General features: G+C 32.8%; 1 protein-coding gene across 2 annotated transcripts; it reads right to left on the bottom strand.

Moving 5' to 3' along the window:
* Positions 1–488: 488 nt before the first annotated feature.
* On the bottom strand, positions 489–27,255 carry LOC132756717 (deoxynucleoside triphosphate triphosphohydrolase SAMHD1-like). Of its 2 annotated transcripts, none has more exons than XM_060747849.1 (18): positions 26,964–27,255; positions 11,742–12,371; positions 10,928–11,008; positions 9,948–10,319; positions 9,570–9,634; positions 8,442–8,602; positions 7,574–7,689; positions 6,817–6,887; positions 6,380–6,538; positions 5,936–5,983; positions 5,625–5,789; positions 5,365–5,456; positions 4,919–4,975; positions 4,424–4,610; positions 3,917–4,018; positions 3,497–3,601; positions 2,642–2,779; positions 489–2,063 (listed from the first exon to the last, which is right to left on the bottom strand). In XM_060747849.1, the coding sequence occupies exons 2-18, from the start codon at positions 12,340–12,342 to the stop codon at positions 2,046–2,048; spliced, it is 2,538 nt and encodes an 845-aa protein (XP_060603832.1). In that variant the 5' UTR covers positions 12,343–12,371; positions 26,964–27,255; the 3' UTR covers positions 489–2,045. The 2 variants fall into 2 exon arrangements, with proteins under 2 accessions (XP_060603832.1, XP_060603831.1); XM_060747848.1 differs by lacking the exon at positions 26,964–27,255 and adding an exon at positions 22,438–22,589.

Raw genomic sequence — 27,255 nt, 5'->3', positions numbered from 1 at the left:
TGTAAATTAATATTGAGGAGTTTAGGAAATGAATTTTCAAGTCATTATTGCAGGTCTTAGTCCTGCTTTAAATTCGCATATATAACTGGGGACATACTGCAATACAAGTACGTTGCAAGATATTAGACATACTTAACTGTTTCGACAGATAAAAACGACACTTGAAAGGGAAAATTTAAATGTTTTTATTTGCTACTTCCGCAAATTGTTTACAAAATAATGTGCAAAAAAATAATATTTTATTACTACACTATCAAATCAATACTGTAAAACCCTGGATAAGTCCACAACAGAATTAAAGCGAGTCAACTATTATCATTAAGATGCAAATTTTTAACATTTTAGAGTCTAAAGGCTTAGATTAAATTAAAATAAATGTTTTCTTTAATTGGTTGATTTACTTGATTCTTGCATTGAAATTAAAACAGACTACGAATGGGATGGTGGTGGAGATTAAATAAAGGGAAAGGAAAACAACTTATACACGGCAAAGAATACTTTATTTGTCACTGGTTATATGATAACACAATACACGCAAGTAGTAAGAAATGTATTGAAACATTAATAAACACGTCAAAGTGCTGGTCATCCAACAAAGTGTGCAGACTCTAAAAACTATGGCAGTGATTAAAATAGTTATAATTTAATTATGGAAATACAATAATTTCTGCTCTAATGATAGAGGTATTAAACACTTAAAAACATCTACGCTACGCACAAAATATTTTTTTGCTTTTTACTTTTAGAGGGACTCCACTGAAGTATTTTTTTAAAAAGAATAAACTAAAAATGTATTTTTTTCGAAACATTTGTAGCATTTTATGTAGTAAGTGACTAAAAACGTGTGTGCAAAATTTTAGGTAATTCATTGTTTTCCAGAATAATTAGTTGTGTTATGCAAAATGACCAAACTGGAAAAAGGTTGCAAGTTGTACACAAGTTATTGGTCTAGACCTACATTAAATGGGGCAATAATCTCGAAAAATTATTTCTAGTACGTGTCAAAACATCTCATAAGAGTCCCATTAAGAAAAGTGTACACGAAAAATATAAATACACAAGCATTAAACAAGACCTGTTTACACATTGATATACACTACACGCAAGAATCAACAAGAGCACCGCAAAGGCGGGGCAATATACCTCTTTTCTAGTAATCAGAATTTTAATGAAATCAGAAATAATGTTTGAATAACAGAAGAGACCGATTCAGATTCATTACACTTGTCCGGAACATGCTTTATCTCAATTATCAATATGATACTTAGTGGCACCAGGGCATAGAGATTTATGGCTATTTATTTTAACTTTTGTTGAGATCTATTACATTGTATATGTACTCCTTTAAAAACCCAGTGTGCATACCAAGTTGTAATTGAAATCTTTACTTAAAAGAACTCACAGTACAAGTATCAATTTAAGTCAATGATCAAAGACAAGTAACATCTTGAGTGGTCATGATACAGAAGTAATAATTTCACTTTTATAAAATCAACAAAGTGATGCTACATGCTAAATTTTTAAAGGCATGTGCTCCATATAATTATTAATGTGACGCCGCCCGACCCTGAACGGAGCCATTTTTTAGATATCAGGGTAATGAGTTTTGTCACTAATGTTTGGTTCTTCTCGGTGATTATACGTATGACATGGACCTGTGGAAGGTCAAACTCATTATTGTCTTATTATGGTTTACATTTTTGTTAAGTTGTTTCAATTTCCTTCCAAACAGAGAGGTCACGAAATTAACAAAAGACGAACGGACGGTTGGACGGACTGCCAGTTGCATAGCAATACACGCCAAATTTTATCGAGCATATAAAAAAGATAAAAATGAAATAAACAATATTTCGTGCAAATTTGCAAAGTAAGTAAGGGTTAATAATACATCTAATACAAGTTTTCAGTTGTCCATTTCTCTTGTTCATAATATGAACAGGCAAAGCACTTAGTTGTATAGTATAGTACACTAATCATCATTAAGTGTAAAATGAGTGTTCCAGCACAAAATAATGCTCTGTCTAACTTTCCTCTTTTATTTATACCTATGGTATGTCGGAACCCTAAAACAACAAAACAAAAATGTTAATTTAAACGTTTGAAAATAGATTCATAACATTTTTCGCATAAATAAATCTATAAAAATATTTGTACAATTTTATATAAGAAATAAGTTAAGATCTCACATTCTACCATCCATACGTTGAACAGTTTCTTAATGTTTTCAATGTTCAACCCTGTTATCAAATCACTAAGGGGGATCCGTTAAGGTCTTTGACTTCAAATTACTTGTTAAACAAGCGTCGTCGATTTCTATCAAGCTATCAGAACTGCGGTGCTTCTTTTCAGGAGCCCATTTGTGCCTGAAATAATGTCTTCCTCAGTCTTCAGTATATGTCCTCATGTGACATATACTGTTTTGGGCCGAAAAACCCAACAACAACAAAAGAATTAAATAATTTTTGAAATTAAGTTTAGTACTGAAATATCCATGATACATTTTTATGAAGAAAATGAAATGACTAAGATCTCTTTGATTTATTGCTGAATAACATAAATTAACTAATTAATGGTATAGACTTCTTTCCATACAAAGTTTTTTCCCTGATACCGCGCTTCATAAAGAAGATCATAAAGATACCTTTGGTGGCGGAATATTGTTTTCCGTGCACCATTCTTGGAAGGACTTTTCAATGATATCGAATAAGTTCAGGTCTGTTTCACTACAGTAGATTCGAACATATTGTTCTGCAAACGTGTCCGGAAGGATAAAGGAAACCTATGAATAAAATGTATATTTACTTAATGACAGTGAATGACAAATAATTTCAAAACTGATATATCCCTTGAGAAATAGAAACAAATAAGCAAAAATCGCAGCCTAAGGTTTTCTTAAATTTCTTACAAGCTGTACAGCTCAAAATGAAAAACAAGATCAATAAGGAAGGGCGGCGTACAATAAATGCAAACAAACACGACCTAGCAACACATGGCCACCGGCAAGGAGCCCAGCAGGGCCCTACGAAAAGCACGGACTGCGAGCCAGAAACAACCAATGCTTCCAAGAAATCATTTAAATTAAGAGGCTTAACTATCGTTAAGAGATATCGAATTTCAGAGTTAAGTCTTTGAGTGGAACGTAACATAGTGAGTTGTCACTTTTTGGTAACATCATATGCTTATTAACTTATCTAGACTTGTCGTGTCATTACCAATTTCAGTCATACGCAAAGAGGACATGTTAAATTTAATAAGTTTAAATATTTTGAGCAGTAAACATATGTGACAATTAAAATACATTTTGCGAAGCTTTCAATTGTCCTTTCTGATTGACCATGCCTGTCTCTGCCGGGTAATGCTGATGTTGATCTTAACCATAATTGCAAAGTCCCTGGCTGCAATAGTCCGATTAAAAATTTGAATGCGGTTAAATTGTAATAAGTTGTAAAATAGCAAACGTGCTTTGTAAGTAAAACATATCTTCTAAGTATCTTACTTGATCCTTGTTTATTCTTATGGCTTTTTGTTCTTGTCCTTTTTTGAAGAACCAGACGTTCATAATAGGATCTTTTTCTTTGCTTCCATAGTCCAGGTTAACAACCTATTCAACAAATATATTGACTTAAATGGTGATCTTCTCTTTATTAAATGGTGTTCTTATATAGTTTATGTCGTTCTTTATTGATCGTGCTTTTAAATAATTTTTAATACGTCTTGTTTTTCAATCTACAATTACGATAAAAATAATATAATTATTATATTTATAGTATTATATCTATAATTTCCTTGAACTATGCATGTACATATTCTGTAAATAGTAAATATTGTGACTAAACACACAAGTTTAGTTTAAACTATTTTCAACATGAGATTAATGAGTAATTTAATAAAAACATGTATGTGTAAAGGTACTTGCATCAATTTCAATGATTTTTGACAAATCTCTTGGTTCGGGCAGTTTCTGATTAATCTTGTTAAAAAGATTTTCTTGAACTTCAGTCTCAACTATCCAACCTTTCTGCAAAAAAAGAAAAAATATACGACTGTTTTTATTTTCACTTAGAACATTACCACCATTTATTTTGTATTTGTAACGATTTTATTAAACTGTTTTTATCCGTCAAATTAGAAATGGGACACTAAAAAGAAATTAATCTTCAAATAACATACTAAGCCTTCTAATAGTGTTCACTCTGTTTAAAGAGCAAAAAAATAATTTTATTTCTCTACAAATGTTGCATTAACTATATACTTTCCATTTAAAAACAGTATGTAAATAAGCAACCTATAGCAGTCGGACATAATAAACTAAATATATCTAGCATGAAATTTGCAGAACACCTTGATAATTTGATAGTTAATTGGGTATAGCCGCGACTGTATTACATCATTTTGCGTTAATGTCGATGTTGTATCAAAATACCTGCTTAACGTCGACTTGTGTTTGTGTGACACACTTGTAAAATTCCCTCTGAACAATCCTGTTTATTATTTCCCTAGAGGTTTCCAAATCCTTATCAACTGACCTTTGTATTTGCTGCAGGATGTCGTCTGTCAGATGGGTAAAAGCCTTCATGTCTTTTATAGTGTCAGATAGTTTTACCTGTCGGCTGTTTTAAATAAATATGCTCTCATAAATTTTGGCCTAACTTCATGGTTTAAACCAGGGTTTTCCAAAATCCATTTGAAAGACTATGTTTAAACTATATCCATAATTTATTTTTCCACATTCTATTCCTTGATATTGAAATTCCTTTTTAAAGTTTACACCAATTTAGATTTATTCGTAAGCTAATTCAACATGTTATGGTACAAATGACGAGAGTGTTAAGATAAATGCGTCTTTACGGAATGGCCATATTGAATATAATAATTGTTATGTGAAACTTATGCTAAATATAAAATTTGCTAAAGTTACCCATTTTCACCAATAAAAAATAGTTTCTCATTTGCCACAAGCAATGCGTCACGGACCCTGAAAAAGAGAAACAAGTAGATTTATATACTAAAATTGTAAATCGATAAAAATGAAAAAGTGAAACATTAAAAACAACAAGAGTATTGTGACTTTATTATTATACATTTCTCTGTACAAAAATTATCATTCTTTTAACTTGGATTTGAACAACATTAGCTGTTTGTTTTTACTTCATATCAGCAAAGATTGACAGCGTTAAAAGAACTAGTAATTAACATGCGAACTAATACAGAAAGATAAATATAAACTGTTTAAAAGTCATGTGATGAAAAATAAACTATCCGAAAAGAAGTGCCAATTATTCACTAAAAATTGTTCATTCATCAATGATTTTGATAATACATCACAATTGTTAAAGGCTGAGAAAAATAATTGAGGGCTTTTACATTAATCCGATGATATTGTGCGTCTTGTGTTGATACGCCCTTCTGTACAGTGCCATTCTACTGTAAAACATATCATACAGGTCTTGAGCGGCCTGAAATTGTGAATAAATCCTGGTAAAAATTGATTAGGAATTGCAGTGTCAATGAAGAAAAGCAACATTTTGGAAACATTTGTAAACGTCTAGTTTTTGTATATATTATCATTTTTATGTATTTTGATATTCAAATAAAGTGTAACCAAATATGTGTGTCTAGTTTACCTTATCTCTGTAGCAAATTTGTTTTCGCCCCTCTGCTATAATTACTCTAGCGTGTTGAATGCATCTATTGTGATCAAAAACAGATTTCATTCCTAGCATGTAACTATCCCTGGCAATATAGTCCCAGCGGTCAACATCTATTCCATTCACATGGTTAGCAACCACCTTGCAAAAGAGTGAAGTAATATCAATTTATATTGTTATACGAATTAAATTGCGAGAGAGTTATTGATACCAAAAAATAAAGTAAAATATACTTTGAAAACAACTGGAACACAATATTATATTATTAAGAAATAATTTCAAAATACCTCGTAAAGAAAACTTTTGTTCTTGTCCCTTCCTTTGAATTGCAAAATCTGTTAACAGTAAAAATCATGCTTTATCATCAAACCGTAAAATGCCCATTGAATTACTATTATGTTTATATATTTAAAACAATACAAAGAAAGTAATTTCAAAATATATGTATATAATAAGGCAACTGATGAGGCGAAAGAAACGTTTTCAAAAACACAGAAAGGGAAACAAACAGCGGATATTTTCAAGATTTTGTAAATTATAAATAGTCAATTAAACATTTAGATACGAAATTGCATAATTGTCTAAGTAAATATGTAACAACAATATGGCATCATAACATACATTATTTGAGGTTTTGGGTTGACTTTAAGGTGGCACCAGCAAGTGTTGTATGTTTTTTGTAGGTATGCCTTTTTGGTATAAATTTGAATAAAAATATAAAGAATATTTACCTTCTCAGACGTTGGCTCCGGAGGTACCCCGATCAGTTCTTTGATGAAAATTATATCTCTATCTTCTAATCCCGGTATATACTCACGGAATAGTTTGTAAAGTTTACCATTTCTTTCTTGTATCATATCTTCAAACATTTCCACAGAGGCACGTTCATGCTAGAAATATTTTAAATAAAAGTGTTAATTCTTTTTGTTTCCAAAGCGTATTTTCTTTAAATATAGACGTCATTTATTTATATTTTTTTCAAAATTTGTAATATTGAAGTATAGTTGGAAATAGTTATATGTTTGATAAAGTTTGATAAAATATTAGTTAATTTCGAATTTAAATACAATGAAAATATAAAGGCATGTAATAAAGATGAAAATGACAGCACTGATCAATTAAAAATGCTACGTAGATTTAAAAAAGCAGAACTGAAAATATAAGATACCCTCCATTTACTGTCTTGATCTATAGCTGGTAGGAACTTATCTTCAAACACATGGGAGAATGGTCCTTGACCTTTAGAAATGATGATGTATGATATGCAAAACTAGTTATATAATGTTTCTCTTTTAAATGTCTCTTATGTTACCGGAAAAATTTATGAACAATGTATGAGATAATAACAACTTAGTTATTAGAGAGAGTATCGAAACAAGATGCTTTCTGATTTGTTCGAGGGGATTGCCGAGTGTCTTTATGTTCTTTCGTTTTTGTATCATAGGCAAATGTTCCCTGTTGTCACAATATGAAACCCCAGAAAAAAGTAACCAATGGACGAGCATCTGAATATGATATTTCTAGCGTTTTCCCTTTTTCTGCCGTCACAATAAGTAAACCCCAGACAAAATGAACCAATCAATGAGCATGCATATGGAGTGCGGGTAACAAATACCTGCACTCCAGTAAAGGCACTGTGCATGTATATGATTTAACTCTGACACATTTTCATCCGAACAGTTTCCAAACTATGATACAATTATAAGATATTCTTCTAAAGTTCTAAAAATAATGTCTACTTTGATAAAAAAGCACAAGTAAGTATGGACAAAGAGCAGCAATCTCTACGCATAGAATGATTTATGAAACATTCTATGAGGTAATAATTATCTTTAAAATAAAATATTCTTTCAAAATCCAGTCATGATGCCCATTTGGAATATAAAGCACATTATTCATTATATATAAAGTGAGTGACAACTTACCTAAATCATGACAAAGAGCAGCAATCTCTACGCATAGAATGTCCTTTGTTGTAATGTCCAACTCAGGCTGACGTTCTTTTAGAACTCGCAACAGTTTTCCCGCCAAGTGACAAACACTGTAAAATATTCGAAGTAGCAGTGGGCTTTATATCAATGGTTTACAAAAATTAAATCTATGAAACGCCTTACAAGAAAATTGAGCTGAATGCCTGTGCCGTATGCTCAAAGTCATATTAAAAAACAAAAATAACCCTATAATATAAGCAAACAGTAATAGGGTGTAGCCAATAATGAAGCCACATGTGGAAAACTGTGTAACTGAAAGAATATATAAAAACAAAAGACACAACAAATCATATAGCAAAGATAACTTTATGAATGTGTCTGCGAGTGTTATTAAATTCAAAGTTATATAATCAAATGTAAAAATGCGTATGCTGGTGCGGTTGCTCTTAGACGGTATCTATACATAAATAACTTTCATCAATAAACAGATATATACATATCAAAACTTACAGAATTTTAATTTGGGCATGTTGGATGACCAAATCTGATTAAACCGTGATTTTTCAAAAAGACAAATTTTACCGAGCTTTCAGAATTTTGAAAGCGATAAGGTTTCTAATTTTAACCACTGAAAAACCAATAATGAGTTGGTAATTTTCACGATTTCGAGAACAAACATGGCGTTGTTCATATAGCCTGCAGGTAAACTGGCAAAACAATATTGCCCATAAAAAACTTAATATATTAAGCACTTTCTCAATATCCCTCAGGTACAGACTTGAGCAATTTTCATGTAATTTTATTTGGATGGAAGCTTCCAATGTATTCACTTTTTGTCTAGATTCTTATAACAGAAACTTACCCAATAGAATGTTCAAATCTATTATGGCTAGCTCCAGGATAGACATAGTAACATGTGTCCAGCTGTTTGATGTACCTCAATCTCTGAAACTGTCGTGTATCAATGATATCTACGCACAATGGATGAAGCTCTATTTGACCATACAACGGATCATTAAACACCTGATATCAAAACAAATGAAAAACTTATTTTAAAAGATTTGACCCTATTCAATGAGGTTCAAGTATATCTATGCAACTTGCATCATATGCTAAAAGTTTCAAACAAATATACGAAATTGTGTTTTAATTTTAATCTTACAAGATAAAATGTTCGATAACTATAAATACATTTATTTTTCGTTCGTGAAGACTAAGGTTGACAAGACCAAACTATGTAAATCAAGATTTCTATAATGTGTTTCATACGGAACATTGCTGCATTGAACTGATCAATGGTAGAGAGTTTGAATATATACGAGAAAGGTCATTCTGGAACGGAACAGTAGACTCAAAAAGTTATTTTTGTTTACTTTCAGTAGTACCAAGAGTAATGAGGGTACGCCATTAGTAGTGAAAATAACCAGTTCATTTGTTTTACATAAGTAATATTTTAGGAATATTTCATAAATGAAAATAGTTTTGAGTTCAGATTTTAATATTTTTCGTGATAATTTATGTAACACTTGATGTATGATGTTAGTGTGTCCTATATAACTATTTGATACAACTAACAACAGTAACGAGGCGAATGTAAGTTCCCTCAGAGGAAAGTTGTTTTAAAAAGTAATGTCTTGCACAATAGTACTATAAATCTTTGTTAAAAAGGTCAATATTTGCCCCGCTATAGAATTATATATAATAAAACACATTCTCGTCATTTTTGTGTCAAACCCACAATGTTTTATATAAAAACGAAGCCATAAAACTTAATAATGTGAACAAATGTAAAAACTTAAAAAATTGATAACAATAGGTGTTTTAATCTCCAATTTATAATTGTAAATATAAAGAAATCATATATAAGACTTTTCAGCGGCTCATAAAATTCTGTAATATCAATTAAACTTCCTTTGATTGTTTTTACGCATACCATTTATTGATGAATTAGTGTTTATAATTCACGAACAACAAAATTTTATTCCCTTACATGCGTGGAAACTCTCAATTTCTTGGAAGGTGGTTGATAGTCGTTTGAGGATGTCGAATCTCTTTCTAAAAATAAAATATTCATCAGGACAATGATTTCTAATATAAATTAACCTTATAACCTTGAATACCTATCAAGTTTTGGAAGATATCGGGAAACGATTTACATACATTCAGTTTGTTTCATTGACAAAACTACCAAAAATTATAGAAATTTGACTTAAATTAGCTAAATGAGCATTTGAATCGTTATTTGCTAAAGATCATGATCATAATGGCAAATAAACTTATACTTTCAGTTGCATTCATGTTCTTTCTTTCTATTTTAACTTTAATAGATTACTTTAGAAATAAACATGATATTTTCAAACACACGTACCTAGCTGTCGGATAATGTTTTGATGATTTTCTTCTGGGACGCAAATCTGTATTTTTACCATGCCCTCTTCATTTTCATTAGTTGATTTAGCGATATCGTGAACGCGTCTGTGAAGAATCGGGCCGCTAAAGTAGTTGATCAAATATATCAGAGACGATACCGAGAAGCAGGTGAATTTGAACAGAATGGAACCAGAGCTGTTGCTTTCAACTTCTGGGCCCATTTCACGAACATCATCCTTAATTAATTCAAATAATGCTCTGACTCTAGCAACAATTTCTGTTGTCGTTTTACTTTCATCATTTGTTGCAGCAAAAACAGCATTTTCTAATGCTCTGCCGATTTCAATAAACCTTATTGCAATTGAAAGTGCTGAAATGTAAGACATTGTATTTTTCATTGCATAGTTCAAAGCCAATTATCATTCTTGTAAAACCAAACTATTATACAAAAGTAATACAAAATTATGTTTGCATTACATATTTTACATTACATATTTTACCCATATCTCCAGATAAATGGTATGCTGCGTTCTGTGAACGTCGTCTTGCCTTGTAAATCTTTATTTTTATTTTTTATTTGTACGGTAGGAATTGCTTCGTTTGATCCATTTCATCGTCTCTCTGTGGATCGAATCCTGCGCGAGACATTTTACCATTGAACAGAAGAAAATAATATACAGTAAGCAGTGTATGTATACACTGCAAGATCGTGATTGAACAAATGCATGATGGTTTGGGTCTTATGCTTCAATTGATTTGGAATGCCACCATGTTTGTTTATCTTGATAGTGTCAGTGTTATTTAAAACGTGTATGTGAACAGTTAAAAATTAACGCGAGATTCGTTATAGATGAACAAACATTTTACCCCTGACAAGTATCAAATTTAATACATGTTTTTGTAAAGTCTTTCTCACTAACAACTGTAACATAATAAATTCTTGTTTCTCTACAATAATAAAAACACACAAAAATTTACGTATTGGAAATCTTGCATTTCTTCCACTCCTCTCATAGTTTTCTTGTATGCGAAGTAATTGTGCTTTAAATTCCTCAAGATCTATAAAACAAAATCCATACTCTTAATACAATGTAGATATAATTATGGTAATCAATTATAATAAATTAATAATAATAATATATCTTTTCTTTTACTTGTTTATGATTTTGCTGTATATTACAACTTTCAGTTAGAAATAATCTACCTTCCCTGCTTAGCTCACTGAATACACTCACGTTACTTCGACCGATGTGCAAGTGTAGAAATAATCTGTTAAATTCTTGATTTTAAGTCAAATATAAATACAAGCAAGTCCAGTATGTGAAGACCCCAATCCTTTTTTAATAATTCTTGCCTGTATTATATAAATTATTATTTTTATTTTTGATGTGAATTTATTTCAAATAAATAAAACAGTTTAAACTTAATTTAAGAAAAATCATGTTTGTTAAATATTGATGTCAAACAGCGAAAGTACAGATAAATTATGTAAAGGTTATACGTTTATATTACGGACGCATGAAATGTTAAATTTTATTTTGAAAGTTTTCGTTTTACTTCAAATACGATTGCAAATATAAAATATAAGAGCTGACAATTATCATTTAGAAAATGTTCCATGAACGGCAATACTATATTCTAATATAAACACTAAAATGCCGAAATAATTATCAACAAGATACTTTCAAGTCGTTAATAATTTTAGCAATTTCTGTAGGATAATTTTGATATGCCCATTTGAATATCGTCAGAATATATTGCCTGCTTATTCATTTTACCTTGAATCAGTTACCTTCATATAATATTTCCAGCCAAACATTATATTTTTCTTCGTCTTCTGACCATTTTCTCAATTTCGCCTTAATCTCTTCAAAATTAGCTGATTGCATTACATCCGAATCTCTTAAACACGGCCGTAATTCGTCTTCTAGCTCAGGTGTTCCTAGCGCTTGTGAACATCTTTTTATGATATTTTCAATCAGATCAAGAGATGTTTTGTATGTATCGTCGCTTAAATCCATTTCTTTTTCTGCAATGTGAACTAAATCATTCCTTAATTTTCTCAATAGATTTATGTCGTGTTTGACATTTTTTCGCAGTTTACAGAAATGAATTAAAAGGAAACAGAATGTATTTAGATCCCACGCTTCAGTGTCAGTTGGTATTTTAAATCCAGGGAACAGGGTTTTCTTCAAATCTTTGCCAAGATCATGTTTAAGTATGATATCCATTTCTTTATGCAAAAAGTCGTCGACAGTCCATGGAGATGGGTCGTGACCTGGTGGCGTTAAATCCTTTACTCGTTTGTCAAACAACTCTTTGGTGATTCTGAAGCCACACTGATAGACAGCAGTTGTCACATGACCATACTTTCGCAGATATGTTTGAGGCATTATATCAATTTTATTTTATTCTGGTTTTCCTAAAAATACAATTTTAAAAGAGAAATTATGATATTCCTTACTATATAAGTTCTTGTAAATCTTCAACAAATGTTATGTTCAATGTGCTTACCTTCAGAAATATCTTTCAATAAGGATCTATCAATAAGTTTTTCTCATGGGATAAATATTCATTGGCTAGTATCACTGTTGTAAAAAGTTTAGGATTTAATTATTTGAATATGATGTTTTATTATCTTAAGTTTCTTATTGTTTCTCAACAGTGGTTTTAAAGTATATATATATATGTTTGTATATATGTTTATATAAGTATATATTTTAAATGTTTGTGATCATTCGACTTGAAAAAGTAAGAGAGTTTTTAAATATCATAAACACAAATGCAAACAATAATATTTAAAGAGCTTGTTCATTCAAGCTTGGATAAATTTTAGTAGGGATGTTGCACTTTATCATTATCCCTCATTGACAAACTTAATCAAACCGAGTCTGCAATTTTCATGTTATTTTGTTGTAATTGGTGCTTCTGAGGGATCACACTTTATCCAGATTTTTTTACTTCACAACAGCAGGTGTCAGGGTGGTTTGTGGCAGCTGTTAAATGTTGACTCGTACTTTAATGGATCATTGATTCCAACAATTTTAAGTGTTGAAAATTTAGTACGCTCAAGCCGGTGCTAGGGGCGTGAGGAATATTGCATGTTTACAATATCCCTCATGTCAAGTCTCAAACAAACCGAGTCTACAATTTTCATGTAATTTTGTTGTGATCAGTGCTTTCTAGGGATCACACTTTATCCATATTATAAATACAAATGTATATATAACTTAAACCACCAGAGGTCAGTACGACATATTACATGTATAATTTTAGCTATATGTCTGAAAGTTACATATGGAAAGAGCTTTTATATATTTTCCCTGTAGAAAAAGCGACACTGTGTAAATATTTTGGCACAGTGGCATGATACTAATATCTTTTTGAAATTAAGCTCTAGGTAGTGATGCAAATGAGATATATACAGAAAGTCTGGTTCTTGTGTAGGTAATTCTAGTACGATATCATTTTTTCACATAAGTCTGTGTTAATATTTCTCCCGTAGGGCGCAGTGGGGTTTGACTATAAATGGTACTTTTAAGTAACATATTATTGTAAAACATTGTTTGCATTTCTTGCGATGTAACATGTTTAATATCTAAGTTTTTAGACAACAGACCATCTATATATAGTAAAATATTGCCATAATAATACACAACAAAGGACAATTACCCAAAAAGTACAAAGCTAGATTAAAGAAACTAATCAAACAAAGGTTTCACGCTCTGAAATAGTGGGTTCAAACCCCGTCAGGGGCAAGTCGTTGTTTCCTTGAGCAAGAAACTTTACACTGATTGCTCAGTACTTGTTGGTTCCTGGAACGGATTCGAAAATGTGTCTATAAGCTTATAGCTTCCTACACAATCGAACTTAAATAATTCTGTATAAACCAAATAATTAGTGCCCTAGCCTGGATTATAAAATAGCAAATTAAGAAAACGGCATTAATGAGATTGACAAAGAGAGTGAGTTGTCATTCTTTTAGTCTATTATCAAATAAGGTTGCGAATTAATATCTCTTAAGTTATATGGTTTATCTAAACAAACATTATGCAAGAAAAGAAACAACTTTAAAAGAATGTAGTGACATGTATTAAGCTTTAGATTGATATTCCAAAACTTTTAAAGTATTTTTCTGAACCAAAATTAACCATACAATATTTAAAGGCACTAACTGAAAATGGACCATGCAATGAATTAAGTCTAACTCACTTTCTCCCCGGGAATACTATCTACGTCCGCCATTACACCACTGCATATCTAAGAAATGTTCTGGTTCAAGTTATAAAATTAGCCATTTTTATACAGATTTCAGTACAAAATGCCTAATATAAATACATGTAGTTCAAGAAAACAGTGTGTTGTTTCTCGGTGTAAAAAAAAGAAATTGTATAGTTGTCAGAAATAGGAAAGTAAAAGTTTCGTTGGGCAAAACAACAGAGACTGTTCATGTTTACAAATATATAAAACGCACTATAATCTTAAAGATATGGACATTGAACATTTTTGAAAGCAATAAACACAAATAATTACAATCCAACGACTGAAGTAGTGGCCAACCAACAAAGCAAAACCATTACCAACTTAAAATAAAACAGACTACACCTGCTAGAAAAAATCTACTGAGGCGTAGCCATCCACTGATGACGCCTGCTAAAACTGGTTTTACACATTCTTTTACAACACCAGAAGACGTATTAACAGCTACCTCGCTTGCGAAAACATATACAATATGGTATACGAACTCATTTGAAGAACAGTGCGACTTAGAAGTTTTGAGGATACAAAAAACGACTGAAACAAATACTCAGACAATGGTTGCCCCAAACTTATTCTTAAACACCTGTCACACTAGGGCGGCGTTCTCACGGCGTCCAAATAAAATTCAGAACGCCGATGTGAGCGCAGTTAGATCGCCACCATCACCGCAGCTACGCACAGCATCGCAGTGACACAGATATAACGCCGACCGACGGCGCGTATTTTGAGCATGCTCAAAACAAATGTGGGGCTCTGATAAGAGCGCAGTGGGATTCCAGTAAGGACGCCGTAGCAACTCAGTAGCATCTCGTACAGCGCAACAGGAGCGTCATGAAAGCGTAAGAGGAACGCTGAATGAACGCAGTGGTTATCCATTGCGCTTGTATGGAGACTGTAGAGCTTCTCTACCAGGCGTATACTGCTTGTGCACGGTGTTTTTACGAAGCTTTTCAATTTCAGCGCATTGTTAGCGTCGCATGATCGCCGTATGAGCGCCGGCAATCGCCAATTAAAACGCTGCGGAAGTTCCGTAACTTCGCCGTGGTCGCTGTTAGGACGCTGAGAAGACTCCGTAAAGTCTCCATGTCATAAAAAATATCGTATTTGTTATTGCGATCTCTCGGCAGTTTGTTAAATTTAACAACGCCGTGCAAACGCAGTCTAGTGTGACATGGTCGTTATTCACAGGAAAAACACAAGTAAAAGCACAAGAGACTTGTTGACACACTGTCAGTGTAATAACTTGTTAATCGGAAACGAAAAATATCTCAAAAGACAATGACTGCAAGTTCTACAATGGTCTTGCTTTTGCAGTGTTTCATGACCTCGAAAAGTGCATTAAAGCTGTTTGGGGAAGAACTGCTATGTAAATTAAATATTACAAACAAAATACATGTACTTCTGGTATTAATGCGACTGAGATACTGTTTGGCTTCCAAGAGATACAATAACAGTTACACTTTCCACTTCTTTCAGGAACTATTACCGAAAAGGTACTCGTATAATTGATTGTATTGAACATTTCTATCATCCAGACAACATTTTCCTTCAAAGCTCGTGTACAAAAATATAAGAGTTATAATACTGCTAAGTTCCTGTTTGCAGTGGTACTAAATGGTTTTTTATGAGCATTTCACTATAAAAATCGTTTTTATTAAAGTAGACAGACATAGTTCTACGCGCGATTTTTCATGAGGTGCAAAACAAAAAAAAAAAAAACATTCAGAGGAGAACACTTTGAATCAATGCGAATCGCTGCTGAGCGCATACATGTTGGACGCCAATATACGACTCAAAGTTTAAAGAATTTTAAATGCAACACTGGGCAGAAAACATTTACAGTAATTGGAGCTTTTTCGACGTGAACGACTTGTTGATAAAAGATGATGTAAATAATGAGTAATTTGTAACCAGCTTTACTTGAAGCAGTGAAAATGTATGAATTTAAATGTTTAAACCAAACATTATTATAAATAAGAAATATAAACAATAGAGATCATGAACATTTCATAAATGTTGCATTCTTGATAACTTTTTACCCAGTTGTTTTGAGACAACAATCCCAATAGTAACTTGTATGCATGTTCATACATTCCTTTTCTTGAAACAAATCAACATTTAAAACAAACGAACACATGTTTGAATTTTAAGTACTTCACCATAAAAATGAATGTAAAAATTACTTTATGCCAGTTGTAATTGATTGTATGCTTTACTTTCTCGAATCGAATTTTCCTCAGTTTTTAGGTAATAAGGTATTAGTGGTAGTTCAAAAATGGACACACAAAACAATTCATAACAACAAAATACCTCATTAAAATTATTATATGATTTTAAATTTGTACATGCATTTAAGTTAAGTTTCAAGATACATTGTGATAATTATTAATTACAGGGGTACAAATTGTCAGTAAGTTTTTGTTTCCTTTTACTTTACTATATACTTACCACTGACACATTTTGAGCATGATATTCGCACAGGCTCATTTTCCAATTTTCCGAAAAAAAATATGGATGTCACTTAATTACAAGTAATACACGCTTAGTTTTACCCCGACCATTCTCTTTTATCATTCTTTGAGGTATTAGGTGATATACACTGTCCAAAAATGATTAACACTTTGAAACATTCTTTTTTTTCAAAATTGCACTAATTTTCATAATGTCACTAAAACTGTAACACATTCTGTCTATAGTAAACCCGCATTTTAAAATGAAAGGAAAATGCAACTGTGCTGATCAGTAATTGAAATATTAAAACAATACATTGTTAGTGCTATATAATGTATCGTTTGTCTATATATTGACAGAAAGTTCAATGAAGAGGTATTGACAAACAACAATAGTTAAAAACTATGATTCCATATTATGATTCGCCCTTTTTTACATTTTATGTTAACGCATAACATGAAAGCATAAACATATTTGCTGTGATTGAGTTTTTCTTTTTATTTACATGTATTTTAAAAACCATAATTTAAGATTATAATATCTGTAAATGACTTTCTTTTTCATTCGAGAAATGATTTTAATCACTTTCATAAAGATCAACAAGCCAATACTTCAAGTCATTTATCTTATTGTTCAGCCTTTTGATAACTTTGACAGGAAGGGCTTTAAAAAAGGCTCTCATTTCACATATGCATTTTACAAATTCATATCAATTGTGCAGACGAATCTTAGTTAGGGACAAATCTTGATTAAGTTACTTTAAATTTTCATCTTGATACTCCCAAAACTGATAAAGGACAGAACAAAAGAATCGTGTTTTGAGTCAGGTGAAAATAGTCTGTCAGGTTCGACATTTGGGCATCATATTAGTATAGAAAATAACATACACATATATAAGAACTAGGCAATTCCTAGCTTGGCTACGAATCAGACTGTTTGTTTTGTCAATCCCTTTATAATCAATCGCGACAGATTTTTATTGGTGGCAGCGGTAATCTTTGAATTACGTTCCGAAAGATAGACACTTTTCAAGCTCTTTTTATCATTTTGTGTAGAAATGTAAACTCAAATTCTGGACTGACATAAAGAACTCTACCTGAATTCTTGGTTTTGTCCATAGTGAGAAAATGTAATTGAACGATTTAAATAAACATTTCTACGTAAATCTAGATAATGGTAGAAACTGACGAGGAAAGAGAAAGGTATCAAGTTTAGCACGCATGATTGGTTGAACATAATGAATGTCAAAGCAGCAATCAATATCCTGACCAATAAAAAGTAGCAACAACTGTCATCTGTTTGCACCTCTGCAAAAGACAACAAGATTGTTCAAAATACAAGATCTGAAGTTGATGACTCCTGCCACACAAAGTCAAAATTCACACATTCACCCACTTTATCACAACCATAATATACCATCCCGTCGGATTTAACCAGGTAGTGGATAATTATTCCATTGATGACACTATGTTTGCTAGGGCACCATCTAATCATAGGCGTTCAAGGGTTTCGTAACCTGATGTTGACCTTTCCCGAACATTTATCTTATAATTGTAATGTACTTTGGAACCGTTCTCTTAACAGTTCACCAGCCATAAGGCAAGTGGACTGATGAGGAACTAGTTAAGTGCTTCGTCTGATGTTAACATATTAAAGTCTTTGTAGCTGGTCCGATTAGGTTGAAGCTTGGTCACCAATGGTACCAAGTCAACATGTATGTTGCCCCCATTGAGCAACAGATGCTCTATGGTTTCGCTTTGCTTGTGATCCTGGCGAATATGTGCTTGACATGAGCAAATACGAACTCTACTTTAACGGTTACCGCATCTCTCTAGAAGTCAACTTATCAGATAAACCCTTAGTATCTAAGGTTACAGTGTCTAGAAGACATGTCATGCCCCACACTCTGTAGCAAGAGTTCAAGGTAGGTTATACTCATACTGCCCAGCCACATTGTGGAACCAGTGAACCAGCAGAAATTTCTGGCCCACGGGTGTTTGGTGCCTTCTTGGTGCCCTACTTTGGTGTGTCGGGGGCTGCGTCCTGTGAACATAGCCTTTGCCTTGTTGATCGTTATTCTTGCCTTTTACATGAAAGTACAAACACCTCTGTGCTGTTTCTGATCCATCCATTAGACAGTTATCGCCTTATAAGGAGGGAAACTGAAGTAGGTCTAGCATATGCCATCAGTGAAGTAATCGAGAATTGGTGAGATGTTAAAACATATTTGGTCAGCGAAGTGTTTGAAAAGACTAGTGTAATTCTACTACATTTAAAAAGGTGCATGAAACATCTTGTAGCGACATTGATGAAGATGAACGAATTATGTTGGCTGTTTTGCTGATTGCGTTCCAATATGTCCTTACAAAGAGTAAACTTCACATTGTCGACATGAATAATACCGGGTATGCAATATATGGAAAGCAACGTATGAGGCGAACGCTAGCGTGTTTCGCATGGAAAAAAGAGTCCCACCTTCAGATAATATTGAAAGCTTGTGTTTAACAAGATTATATATCCGATTGTGCGTCCGCCCAGTTTGGATTCGTAAATATGATGGCTCTGTGCGCTACTGCAAAGACTATAAAATTGAATAAGGTTACAGTCCAAGATGTGTATTATTTGAATGAGCCGATGATGACATTGACACATTTGCTTGCAGTGTTTGGTTTATAATATTGGATGTCATTTCAGCATACTTCTAGTTGAAAATCGGTTATGTCTTTGGTTTGTGTGGTGCCCCTTCCATATTTGCCAGAGCAATGGACTTAGATCTAAGAGGCTTGACATGGTCAGCAGTGATAGCATTTTTAGATGATATCATCTTGCTTTGACGCAGTTTTGAGCACAGTCTCTTAAACTTGCGGGATGCCATTTTGAGATTTTTGAAGCACAGACTAAAAACAAGTTAATTATCGCCATAAAGTCGGCAAGGACATCATTGCTATGACAGAACATGACAAAGCAGTGGCGAAAATGTCCCACGAATCTATAGGGTTGGTTAACTATCGTATAAGGTTTTGGGTCTCTTGTTGTTTTCTCGTCTACGAAAAGTATCTTTCCCTTTGCCCCTATTTCTAATTTATTCTATTTCTATCCCCAAATCAAAGCAAATTTGTCCTTGTCAATGAGGTCGGTAAGCATGGATATAAAAGTCTCTTCAAAGGTCAAAATTCCAGTAAACGGTATGGGAACTTTGGAAAATGTTGCGTAATTTGGCCATCAGAAATCTCTGTGCCTAGTGCATGCTAAGAAGATCTTACACAAAGACATGCTTTGGAGGCCCATCTCTTTGGCATATTGCGGCTGTGTTTGACAGAGGCAAAATTATTACAAACAGACTGGTGCTTTGAAGCTGATGGTCAGCTTGTTATTGGGGCTTTGTTAGACATCGTTTCTTACATTGAGAATGTTTGTATTTTGATTTCTAAGGAAACCAGCACCAGTAATCTCAGGAGGGCAGCGTTAAGTTCTGTTAGGTTCTCATGGTGCCATTGACATAGATCTAACCATGACAAATGTTAGAATTTCACTTGGCGGGGATTCATTTTATCTACATTGTCTCGTTAAAAAGGAACATGTTTGAGCTAAGAGTGAGGTTTGGTGCACCTTTAACAGGTTAAGCTCCCAAGCAGTGTTTATGCTGCTGACCGTTCCAAGGCGGCGCCTCTCTGTGTTTTTCAGATGTATGTCTATGTTGTTTCATACCGTTTTGGTGACACTTTTGTGTCCCTTGTTGTTTTCTCTTCTTCGGTAACTATCTTCCCATTTACCCCTAGTTTTTTATTTATTTAATTTGTGCCCCCCTTCCCCTGGTCTCACGTCCCCTTCCCCTATGCCCTTTGACTTTATGTGCCTATTATTCAATCATTTATTTGTTTTCTTAAGTTCCTTATCAGTAATTTATAAATAAAAAAAAAATAAATAAATTATTCTTATGTATGATTTTAGTGGTTAGCCTGCCAATCCTCTGCCTTGTGTCCTGACGTGTTTTTGTTTGGGGTCCTCCTGGGCTCCTTGCAATTGGCTCTTGTAACTGGGTCGGAAGGGGGTTGCGTTTATTGAACCCCGCCTTTTCATGTTGATCTTGTTTATAATATTTCACTTCAAAGGGAAAAAGTAATGCTATGACCGTTTTGTTATACTGGCGCTGTTTCTATGCTGGAAAGACGCCAGAGAGACAATCTGGAAGCTAAGGTCAGTTTGTCACCTGACGAAGACCAACTCCTAAGCTTTCCTGCTTGACAGCAAATGAGTTGAATTTGAGACTTGGCTGGAAAGGATAGGATTCAGTCAAGTTGGCTGTCCAGTCCTCTGAAATTATGATCAAGTACCAATACCGGTATGAAACCGGGAAACTATTGTCCTTAAGTGGACTTGAGGGGCGTCAGTTGGTTAACTTCCTTGAGTCACAGACCCCTCTGTAAGAATATGACGGGGTTAAGTGTACTACCTTAAGATATATTTTACGGAAGTTAACGTAATCTTCAAAGCCATCTGGGACTAGTGAGTTAGTAATGACAGTTGGGCGCCATATTAATACAGAAAATAACTTAGGAGAATAGGCAATTCCAAGCTTGGCTACGAACCAGACTGGGAGGTAAGTCGATTGTTTGCATTGTCAAACCTTTAAAATCAATCGCAACATTTCGATAATAATAAGCATATTTGCATTTTAAGATATTGAACATAAAAAAATGCCAGCATAAACAGATAGTAAAAGTCTTGTCCTTCAAATTAATTATGCGATCCAATACGTGAAATTGATATATTGAGAACAAAAGGATCTACTGCACAAAGTAAAATATATGAATAGAATTGTAGTCTAATGGTAGTATATTGTATACGCTTGTTTCGTTAATCGGTTTTAATTTAAAATGCATGTATTGTATATCATGATAAACGTTAAACCTATCTTTCATAAAACAAATAAAAGGTAGTATTCAAGGTTACTCCGTGCTGGTTTATATATGGTTTATATAAAACTAACGTTTATCTTGCCTGTCTTAAAAAATAAACATATGTTTTTATTTTTGTTTCAGTATACGCCAAATTTAAAACAAAACAAAAGATATGTTAGGAATGTAATCGTATTGAACGTTATGTTTATTAAGAATATGTAGTTACAAGAAAAGAACAGCTGATATACGAGTCGTCCTGTTAAGATGCTAGCATTTGGTAACCTTTTGAATGTTAAAACACCACGCTATTTATCCATCAAAATTAAACATTAGTGACATTTCTTTTTGCAAACAATATCTTGTTAAAATGATCTGTTAAATTCATAACTAATTCAGTATTTTGCATGATTATCTTTTTATACATAAACGTAAAATACACTTTTTGTTTTATATTCAAATTTACCGATGCATTGAACACTGCAAACGTACATTAACTGACAATTAATTGTATTCACGCAATGATAAATTCTAACGCAAATAGAACTTTTTAAAAAAAGTTTCAGAGCCAAACCCTAGGCAAGTCATAATCCGTGAAAACCTGATAATAACGAATAATAAATAAAAACCGAGATAACCACTAGAAATACATTGTGTGACTTTTCAAACATTTTGTGTCAAAATACAATAAATGTCACATAGAGAAGAATATGAATACGCTCGTCAAATACAAGGAAGCAATGTTACCATTTTACTGTGACAAAAGATAATTAACTCAGTAAAGTATAAAAGTCATTTCTTTGAACAATATATGAAAGAAAATAATACATAATAACTCTTTCTAATAGAAGACTATTAAAGAAAGTAGCAAACACGTACCAGTAAAGATGTTTCTGCCTCAAGTAAATTATAACCTGTAAGTACCACAGGTACTTTGGAATAAATCTTCAATACGGATAATTACACGAACACCTTGCGCGCCATTGACTTTTTGTCATGTCTGTATCGTCTCAACATGAATTTTCTTTCGGTTGTAAAATAATAAAGGATTTCAATATTATGCAACGAATCAATAAGAAGAGTATATCGACGACTGTTTAAGGACTTTAAAAGCTATATCGCGCGTGTTGTGTACATTGTAAGACTTCATGATAATATCGACATGGCTTGTAATACAAACAATAACCGTAATCTATTGATTACATTGTTATTTGAACAAGCAATATTGTTTATAATATTAAAGATATACTATGCTCATAATTGAAAATACAGAACGTTATTGTAATCTATGAGATTCTTTCTGAATATGTCTAATTTGAATTAAATAATTAATAAACTATGCATAGAAAGCTGTGTTCCCTATAACGAGACAAGTAAAGAGGGTACTTTCTTTAATAGTTTAACGCCACTATATATTCATTTTGTGATCACCTATATAGTGTGTAGAATTTTAAACATAACCTATCTACTTCGTGTGAACTCAAAACATTTTTATTATTCATTTTTAAAGAAACTGTTTTGTATTCATCAATATTTTTTAATATCAAATTTGAGCACAGTAAATGATAAACTGGCTGCCGAGTTCAACCCGTTTTGGGTCTGAAATATATATCACTAATATAATATAATCACTATACCGTGACTTTATAATAACTTAACTTAAGTAACTATTGTCATAATATAAGTTATCTTAGCTATACGTTTTTGGTGTCAAATAATAATTTTAGAATAAATCACACAGCTCCTTTTATCAGTCAAACGTTGCAATGGGTCGTTGTCAACTATGCGTCAGTTATTTTACTTACTCGACAGAGCTAAATACCGAACACATTTCTAACCTAGTTCTTCAGATATTTTTTTTTTAAATGTGTTGTACTTGTTTCAGTTCTGAAATTCTGTTACGAGCGGCGTTAATGGTATAAATCTTATCTTTGGAATTTATTTTCCAATTTATCAACAGTAAAATTGTATTTGTTCCATTATCTTATGGTCAATGTTTGAAATATTATAACATGCAAAGTCTCTGTTATTAAATACTCATACACATTGTTAGTAAACAGAATAAAAAAAGGGATTAATTTATCATTTTAGTATGGTTTCATTCGTTTAACAATAATTCTGTACATGTACTTATCGCTGTTTAGTACTATATTTACTCTCTACATGCTTTTTGGACGTATATTCCTTTATATATATATATATATATATATATATATATATTCTTTTTATTCAGACGATAATTTTTCAGCAGATATATAGCTTTATATACTTAAGTTTGTATAAAGTACACTATTGATCTAGCTGATCTAGCTTTTTTTAAATTTTTTCTTAACACGGAAGGAAATTGTGCAATAAACGCCAGCACAACTAGTAAATAATGTCCTTAAAATTTGACATGTAATCATTTATATCGTTGCAATCAATATCCATGTTCTTTTTTTGATTTACTGCCGGTTATATATGAATTCAATGTAATACAATTTTGGCTAACAAGCGTATACCAGTTAAGATGTCTCTAACCAATTCGAGCAAATTTATAAATTTTAAGTACGACAGGTATATTGGAATATATCTTTAATATGAATATACTTGAAATCATCACTCTTGAACATTGCACGCCCTTGATTTGTGTTATGTCTATATCCTTTCAATGTAATTAAATCATTTCGGTTTAAAATAATAATGGCTACCAATATTGTTTAATGGGTAAATAAGAAGCGTATGTCGACGTTTGTTTAAAGGCTTTCAAAGCTTTATTGAGAGTAATGAAAACATTGACAGACTTCATGACATTATTGACAGAGTTTGCTATTTTAAAATTTATCGGTTCAAATGGATTTGTATTTTATCAAAAATTAATTAATTGTAAAAGTAATATCGTTAATACCTGGCAAATTAATATTTCAAAATACTTATTACTAATTATATTTAATGAGTGGTAAACGCTTAACTTAAAAAAAAACTATTGATATGAAATCTTGATTACTGCTAAAAATAGAACATAAGTTTCCATGACAACGATAATAAGACACTTGGGATCCATATAACTGGTAACGTTGATTAATTATAATAAAAAAATTAATACATCATTGTGTTAAAGAGTGTATTTTGTAAACTTTTGTTTGTCCTGTAGTGACAAGACAAAATTATTCTTAAAGTGTCATGTTTAAGATGCTCAAGTAAATAAATAGATTTTTGAGTAAATAGAACAAGTAGATAAAAAAATAAATCTTTCAAAAGTTTCCGAGGATGTACGATAAATATATATTTGTTTGGTTTTACCGGACACCAACTAAGAGTTTGGCTAACCTAGGGTGTAACAAACTTCAAAGAAACACCACCAGGAGTGATAACATCCTCCACATGTAGAAGCTAACACTAAGAAGCTATGACGGCGGTCTCACCGCGTCCAAAGAAAATTCAAAACGCAGATGTGAGCTCAGTACGATCGAAAGTATCGCCACAGCATCGCAGTGACATCGCATAAAACACCGACCAACGGCGCTCATTTTGAGCATCAAAACAACCGCCGTTACTGGGCATCGCTCTGATAAGAGCGCAATGGGATCGCTGTAGCAATTCAGTAGCTCCTACAACACAACAGAAGCGCCGTGAAAGGATCGCCGAATGAACGCAGTGGTTAGCTAAGGCGCATGTACGAAGATTGTTCAACGTCTCTTCCGCGCTTATATTACTTGTGTACGGCGCTTTATTTTGTAAGCGCTATCACGGTGACCATTTCGTTCTCAAGGCGATTCTACTACGGACATCTGAAATTGCAGAAAACAGTATATATAAAACGCTCTCAAGGGTCTGGTCTCTGTTTGTTTTTTCATTCCCCCTATATTTTTACCATTTCCACCTCTTATAGCAGGCATGATGTTATTCTTTTATTGGCCTGAAATAAAATTAATAACTTAAACCCTGGTCACACCAGGGCGGCGTTTTCACGGCGTCCAAAGAAAATTCAGAACGCCGAAGAGCGCAGTAAAATTGCAAACAACGCCGCTGCATCGCAGAGGCATCGCAAAGAACACCAACCGACGGCGTGCAATTTGAGCATGCTCAAAACAAACGCCGTCACTCGGCGTTCTGATAAGCGCACAGTGGGTACGCAGTAAGGACGCCGTAGCAACTAGTAGCATCTTCTACAACGCAACAAGAGCGTCATGAAAGCGCAAAATGATCGCCGAATGAACGCCATGGTTAGCCACGGCGCTTGTATGGAGATTGTGCGGTGTTTCTACCGCGCCTATGCTACGTGTGTATGGCGCTTGAACGGAGCTTTATTTTTCTAAAGCGCAGTGGAAGCTCAAAAAACGCAGTAGAAGCGCAGTCCGAACGCAGATAATCGCCAATTTAAACGCCGTAAAACGCATTACACGCCGTGGAAGCTCCGTATCAACGCCATGATTACAATGAAGACGCCGTGAAGACGCGTTCAATATCCATGTCACCAAAAATATAAGATTGTTCTTGCGATCTCTTGGCGCTTTGTTTATTTTAACAACGCTGTGCAAACGCAGTCTAGTGTGACAGGGCCTTAACAGATGCAAATACTCCATTTATTCGAACCCATTCTTTTGTATCTTACGATCATGCAGGGATTAACGAAGACTGCAGTTCTTTGCTTTAACCATTAAAGGCAACCGCTCACTCTGTGGGCCGATAAGTATAATAAAACATTTTTTTTATACTACTTCATAATATCAGTTCTCTTTCCTCTGCTTAATCAGTGTCGGATAAAAATATTTTTAGAATACTAGTAAGTCTCTCCAACTCGTCGAACGTTGCAACAACTCGATGTCAATTTCACCACATTGACATGCGTCAGTTATTTTACTTACTAGACAGCGCTGCATACTGAACACATTTCTAACCTAGTATTCCACATAACCACATAAAAAAATATTAAAATATGTTATTTTGTACTTGTTTCAGTTGTTGTTATTCCTGTAGCCTTCTATAATTCTGTTCCAAACAACGTTAAGGTATAAAACTGTATCTTATTTTTTTTTAAATCAGCAGTAACATTATATTGGTTACATAATATGGTCGATTCTCAAAAGAGTTCTAACATAGAATGTCTCTGTTCTTTAACACTCATAAATATAATACGTTAACAGAATAAAATGTTCCGGAACAAAATATTATTTTGTTATTTGTAGTAGGGTTTTATCTGTTAAACAATAATTGTGTGCATGCACCATTTGCTGTTTAGTACCGTATTCAATTTATTCAAGCTTTTTTTTATTATAAAGATTATATCTCCATGAAGATTATCAGAGTCGCGATGTATTCCTTCAAGAACATATAATATTAATTCTTATTTCTTATACAATCAAACAATGTCAGGAAATTTGTTTAATGTGAAATGTTAGAAAAAAAAGAAGAAATAATCTTACCGTGATAATTAAACCTTGCTTTGATTTGTCTGTTCTTTGTTATGTCCTATTAAGTTGAGTCTACCTTAGCGTTCCTTTAAATGCGATATGTGACAGATTATAAGTATGTATAGATTACACTATCGAGCTAGCCTTGGTTATTTTTTTTTATTTTACTAAAATGCACAATAAATGCCTGCACAACTAGTAAACAATGACCTTCAAATTTGACATGTTGTCATTGTTATCAGTGCAATCAATGTCTATATACATTTGAACTATTTTGATTTACTGCCGAGTATAAATGAATCCG

Source organism: Ruditapes philippinarum, unplaced genomic scaffold (genome assembly GCF_026571515.1).
Source record: "Ruditapes philippinarum isolate M1 unplaced genomic scaffold, ASM2657151v2 ctg203_1_1_1_1, whole genome shotgun sequence".
In the NCBI taxonomy this organism is placed as follows: domain Eukaryota; kingdom Metazoa; phylum Mollusca; class Bivalvia; order Venerida; family Veneridae; genus Ruditapes; species Ruditapes philippinarum.
Note: the sequence above shows the minus strand (reverse complement) of the source record. Positions and strands in the feature narration are given on the sequence as shown.